Source organism: Bidens hawaiensis, unplaced genomic scaffold (assembly GCF_021521415.1).
Source record: "Bidens hawaiensis isolate Kalapana, Puna unplaced genomic scaffold, B.hawaiensis_p1.1 tig00023837_1, whole genome shotgun sequence".
Lineage (NCBI taxonomy): Eukaryota > Viridiplantae > Streptophyta > Magnoliopsida > Asterales > Asteraceae > Bidens > Bidens hawaiensis.
Genome location: NW_027493752.1, coordinates 141,772 through 147,879, shown reverse-complemented (window position 1 = coordinate 147,879; position 6,108 = coordinate 141,772). Strand labels below are relative to the sequence as shown.

At 33.6% G+C, this 6,108-nt stretch overlaps 1 protein-coding gene across 1 annotated transcript; it reads left to right on the top strand.

Moving 5' to 3' along the window:
* The first annotated feature begins 505 nt into the window (after positions 1-505).
* LOC143568211 (pentatricopeptide repeat-containing protein At1g74600, chloroplastic-like) lies at positions 506-3,311 on the top strand. Its single transcript, XM_077054419.1, has one exon. The coding sequence runs from the start codon at positions 517-519 to the stop codon at positions 3,127-3,129; it is 2,613 nt and encodes an 870-aa protein (XP_076910534.1). The 5' UTR covers positions 506-516; the 3' UTR covers positions 3,130-3,311.
* The last annotated feature ends 2,797 nt before the right edge of the window (positions 3,312-6,108 follow it).

Below are 6,108 nucleotides of genomic sequence, written 5' to 3'. Positions count from 1 at the left end.
GACATTATTAAGAGCTACAACTAGATATGGACTAATTATTTTGATTCATGATAAACATGGTATATTATTTATAAAATATTTGTGTAATGTTTGTTTTGTAGTTTCTATAATTTTACATTTGCAACTATATTAACAATTTATGATAAGTTTGTTGTTTATTGTATTTTATTTAATGCTTAAAGTTTAAAATTTTCATCAATTTCTCATGTAATATACGGGCCTCAAACTAGTACCTTTATATTCAAAAATGAGCTTGAGTGACAAAGGAAATACTAGCAACGCATAAAAAATTGTGTGAGACAATAAGAAAATGACAGCCTAGTTGATTTAAAATATGATATAACATAGATGTAAAACATTTTCGTAAGTTGATTAAAATATGATATAACATGATGATTAGTTGACAGAAAAACATGTGTCCTGTTTCATCTTCAGGTGTATACAAATATACAATTAGTTGTAGAATTTCATCGTCAGGTTTACTCTATAAACAATCAATCTCTTGTTAGATTACGAATGAAAGCTCTTATCAATCTAAAAACATCATCTAGATTCATTTCATCACTAAACCACTCAAACATCTTCACCACCTTTGACCCTTATCACTTCCTCAATGAATCACGTACCTACACACTTCAAGAAACCAAAATCATACACGCCCGTCTCCTCAAAACCAATTCCCTCCATTCCAGTCTCGATTTTTCAAATTTTCTGCTGCGAATTTACTCTAAAGCTTCAGGTTTTAATTATGCACTCAAGGTGTTCGACCAAATGCCCCAACCAGATATCACTTCTTGGAACCTCGTTATCACGACTCAGAATCAATCCTCCAAGTACGCGGATTCGTGGGCAACGTTTTGCAAGTTGCATTCTTTGAGTTTTCACCCGAACGAGTATACATATGGGCATGCACTTTCGGCCTGTATACCTTTAATTTTTGTTAATGGCGGGAAGCTACTTTACTCGCTCGCGTTAAAACATGGGTTTTTGTTGGATGGTTATGTCAGAAGCGGGCTGATTGAGTTGTTTCTAAAAGGTTGCAGTTTCGATAACGCTTTGAAAGTCTTTAACGATGAATCTTGTGGCAGTGTGGTTTGTTGGAACACTATAATATCGGGTGCGGTTAAACATAATGAGGATCATGTGGGTTTAAATCTTTTTCAACAAATGTGTCGCGGGTTTCCTCAACCGAATCGGTTTACGTTTCCTAGTGTGTTCGGTGTGTGTGCTAAACTTCAAGAATTTGAGCTTGGTAGAGTGGTTCACGGGCTAACGGTCAAATACGGCGACCATGAAGACTTGGTTGTTGGGACTGCGATAGTTGACTTTTATGCCAAATGCGGTCAGGTCAACGAAGCTATAAAGAAGTTTTCACGAATGCGTACTCGAAACGTGGTATCGTGGACCGCTATCATCACAGGTTTTGTTCAAAAAGGCGAGTATTATTCAGCCCTTCAGTTATTTAAACAAATGATGATATTAAATCAAGAAATTAATAATTACACTGTCACAAGTGTACTTTCGGCTTGTGCTAACGCATTGATGTTTAACGAGTCATTTCAAGTTCATTGTTGGGTTTATAAAACGGGGTTTTATTCAGATCCAACGGTCAAGAATTCATTGATTAACTTACACTCGAAGTTAGGAATAGTCGAATTGTCTGAGCAAGTATTCGAAGACACACACGGTTTGATGAATCCAACAACTTATGCCTCAATGATAACCGCTTTTTGCCAAGCTGGCACGCTAGAGAAAGCTTTTAGATTATTTAAAAGATTGTTTCTAGAAGGTTTGGCACCTGATGTATCATGCATACCGAGTCTTTTGAGCGTTATTAATGCTCTAGAATTAGGGGAACAGATTCACTGTTATGTACTCAAAACGGGCGTATTATTCAATCGTTTGGTGGGTTGTTCTCTTTTCACCATGTACTCAAAATGTGGTTGTTTAAACGAGTCGTACGAGGTTTTTAACGAAATCCCAGATAAGGATAACATTTCTTGGGCATCGATGATTTCCGGATTTACAGAACACGGGTATGCGTATCGGGCTATCGAGTTAGCCAAACAAATGAATCTAGTAAAAAGCATTAGTTTGGATGAAACAACATTAACCGCTTTTCTTACAACATGTTCTTCTCTTCGGTTGTTGAAAACCGGGAAAGAAATTCATGGTTTTTTCATCAAACAACAAGATAACACGTCCGTTTATGGTGGCGGTCCGGTTGTTAATATGTATTCACGATGTGGTGATTTGAAATCAGCTAAACGGGTGTTTAATTTGATGTCATTTAAGGATCTAACGTCATGTTCTTCATTAGTTTCGGGTTATGTACAAAACGGGAAGGTTAAAGAAGCACTTGATTTGTTTCGTGAGTTAATATCGTCCGGTTTTGAGGTCGATTCGTTCACATTATCATCTGTTTTAGGAACCATGAACCGTTTAGAGTTTGTAATTCAGCTTCACGCGCTTGTTACAAAACTCGGATTTGAATCAAACGCGTCTGTCGGTAGTTCGTTAGTGATGGTGTATTCTAAATATGGAAATCTTGACGATTGTTTAAACTCATTTAACGAGATTAACGAACCGGATGTGGTGAGCTGGACCGCCATGGTCAACAGCTACGGTCAACACGGGAAAGGATTAGAAGCGTTAAAAGTGTTTGAACTCATGAAGAAATCCGGAACCGAACCAGACTCGGTAACATTTGTTAGCGTGTTGACCGCGTGCAGTCATAGCGGTTTGGTCAAAGAAGGATATGGGTATTTGAAGTCAATGGTCAAAGATTACCGAATCAAGCCGGGTCAACAACATTACGCGTGCATGGTGGATGCTTTGGGGCGGTCGGGTCGGTTAAAAGAAGCGGAAGAGTTTATTAGAAACATGCCGATTGAACCGCATTCCTTAGTGTGGGCGGCGCTTCTTGCGGCTTGTAAGGTGCATGCTGACGTGGAAATTGGGAAGACAGCAGCTGAGAAGGTTATTGAACTGGAGCCATGTGAAGATGGAGGTTATGTAGCATTTTCAAACATATGTGCTGATGTGGGCCAATGGGAACACGTTTGGAATATTAGAAATGAAATGAAAAGTAGTGGTGTTAGGAAACAGCCAGGATGGAGTTATATATAGGGCTCATTCTTTTGCAACAAAGAACAATAGTTTTCACCAACAGATATTCTTATTTTTCAGGTTAGTCTTATTTGTTAAATCTGTTTTTAGCAATATAGTTTAACTTCATGTCTTGATTTAAGTATTCTGAAAGTTATGAAAATCTTCAACGAATTGGAGTAAGAGTGATGATTTGGTACCAATTTGTAAATTGAGTTTTAGTTTTTCTTTCTCTCTCTTTCTTCCTTTTTTTTGTAGGCACTTAGTTGAAGTGCGAGTGTTATTACCATCATCCGCATTGTTAAGATATAGGGTCGTTTTTGAAAATCGTTTAAAAATTTAATTTTTTGGTCAAAGGCGAATAAAATCCTGGGTCTTAAGTAATATAAATTTGATAACTTGTATATAAAAATAGTAAATAATCTAATCTAACTATACTATTAAAAAAAACCTATTGACCCATATTTGTTTTCTTATTATAACCCATGACCCGTTTTTCGATAGCTGTGTCTTTATAAAATTTTAAAAAATAAATTATTGTGTGATGGAGATCTTGAACCCAAAACCTTAAGTTCCAAACTAAGATACTTAACAACTCCACTTAAGTGGTAATTGTGTTAGATATTTTAACTTAACATATATAAATATGTTTCTCTTCAAGTACAAGACCAAAATTATATTTAAGAGTCAAGTTATTCTATAAAAGGGAACAAATATGAGAATGATTTATAGTCACACATAAAAACCCCTAAATAAATCATAACTCAAATTTTAATAAAAAAAATGAAAAAAGTAAAAACACAAAAATGTTTCCATCGTCTTTCTCGTTCTTATAAAAAAAACACAATGGTAAGTGAAAAAAGTCGTCGTGTCTTTTTATTTATCATTGTGTTTTGTGTTTTTTTCATCATTAATTGTGTCTTTTTTCCTTTATAGGGTGTTATATAACTTAACATTATACTATATTTTGTTCGGTATTGTGTTATATTTTGCGATCTATTATGTCTTTTTTTTGTTATAATTGTGTTTTTTTTTCATTTTTGTAACATCTTGAAATATACCATATTTATTTTTTGGTTAAAATGTCAAATATGAAAATAAAAGGACCCAAAAATATTTTAATAATAATATGGTAAAGAAATAATAACATAAATATGGAAGCATTACATGTTAAAGAAAGGAATCCATCCCACATTGAAGGTAGAAAGAAAAGGAAACTCTTTTACATGGGTATAAATAATAAAGATAAATTCCAACCCACATGGAAAGTAGGACAGATTTGGAAGTTCTTTAATAAGTCTTTATAAGAGATGGAGTTTTCATAGTAATATTCTTTTATGCTTAGCATGCACCCAATTGTCACACCATGAAAACTTTAATTTAAACAGCGGAAGACTTTTGACCAAGTCGTTCGGGTTGTGACAGTCGCCGATAGCCAATCATAATAAAGTATAATAAAATAATAATCAAACTTTGACTTTTCAAAGAAACTTTATTATTATTAAAAACGTAAGTTTACACATGTATAAAAACACGGTTATTACACATCCCAGTTTATTCCCATATTCAAACACCGCTCGCCTCTTTTCCTCCATTGTCACGAAGCCATCACTTACCTGAAAATTATATTAAAATATCGATCAACACAATGTGTTGGTGAGTTTCCCTTTATAATAAAATAGTCCGTATATATATATATATATATATATATATATATATATATATATATATATATATATATATATATATATATATATATATGTCGAAAACAACATCCATATAATGATCTTTTGTTATTATATACCGATATCACTTCGTGTGTATATCGTCACAACACCCCGAATGATATTAAAAGCATCCTGTGTATAATGGTTTACCGTCATTATAACACAAACCCGTGTGTAATGATCTACCGTCATTACATCACAATAATAGGCATTTTACTTCTTAAACAAATTGTGTTGTTGTAAACGAGCAACGAATACAACATTACGTATGACTATCATAGTTGATAACCTTGTACATACCAGACTCAAAATACGCCCACTTTTAACCCAACGCGATGGAAGTAGGGGGCGTCACCCCGATAGGTCTACCCATATTTCTGTGCCCCTTTCTAGGGTTAACCGTTATTTAGCCAACTAGACTCATCCCGCGTTTGACACAGTTTGTAAAATAAAATGCCTTTAAAAAAATTACAATGAAATCAATATGTAATAAATAATATGTTTTTCCCCAAAAACACAATAAACGCATTTAAAACGATTCCATTTAAAAATGAGGGGGTTCGATACTCATGGTTTGAAGTCCTTTTCTCCAAAATACGCGTGTCCTATATTAGTACACGTTTTGTTAATAAAAACTTTGTTTGAGCCTTAGTTTATAAAATTTGTTTTACTTATTATCCCTACTCTAATGTCCACACAAGTATGCAAGTAAATAGAGTCCTAATAGTTTAACACACTTATGGTTCAGTTTTTCGTCGATTATTATTTATTAAATAATTTAATTAATAAATAAAGATAATATATAATTATATTAAATATTAGAGTTTTAGTTACTAGAAAGTTTAAAAAATATTAATTTATTTATTTTTAATAATCCTTCTCAGTTTCGTCGGTTTTTGTCGGTTTCAGGTTCAAAAATGAACCGACAGGCATTTCGTGTAAAATATAATTTTTATGACTTGGAAAACACTTGTTACATATATTAATTAAGTTTTATAAATTATTTTATAAAAACATGTCATTTCTCATTTTTGTTAATATTTTCATAAATTAGCAACTTTTGACGTTTCCGTGTCGGTTTTTCCAACACGAACCGTCTAGGACCAAGTCTAGTAATTTTGTCCTTTTCTCACATATCAACTTATGTTATATATGAGAGTTATACCACTTTAGGGGCTGTTCTAAAACAGTCCCTAACCGTGGTGTCGGTTTTACGTTAAAAAATCGGTTTTTCGACCGATGAAGTTACCGACAAGTAAACTAGACTTAGCCA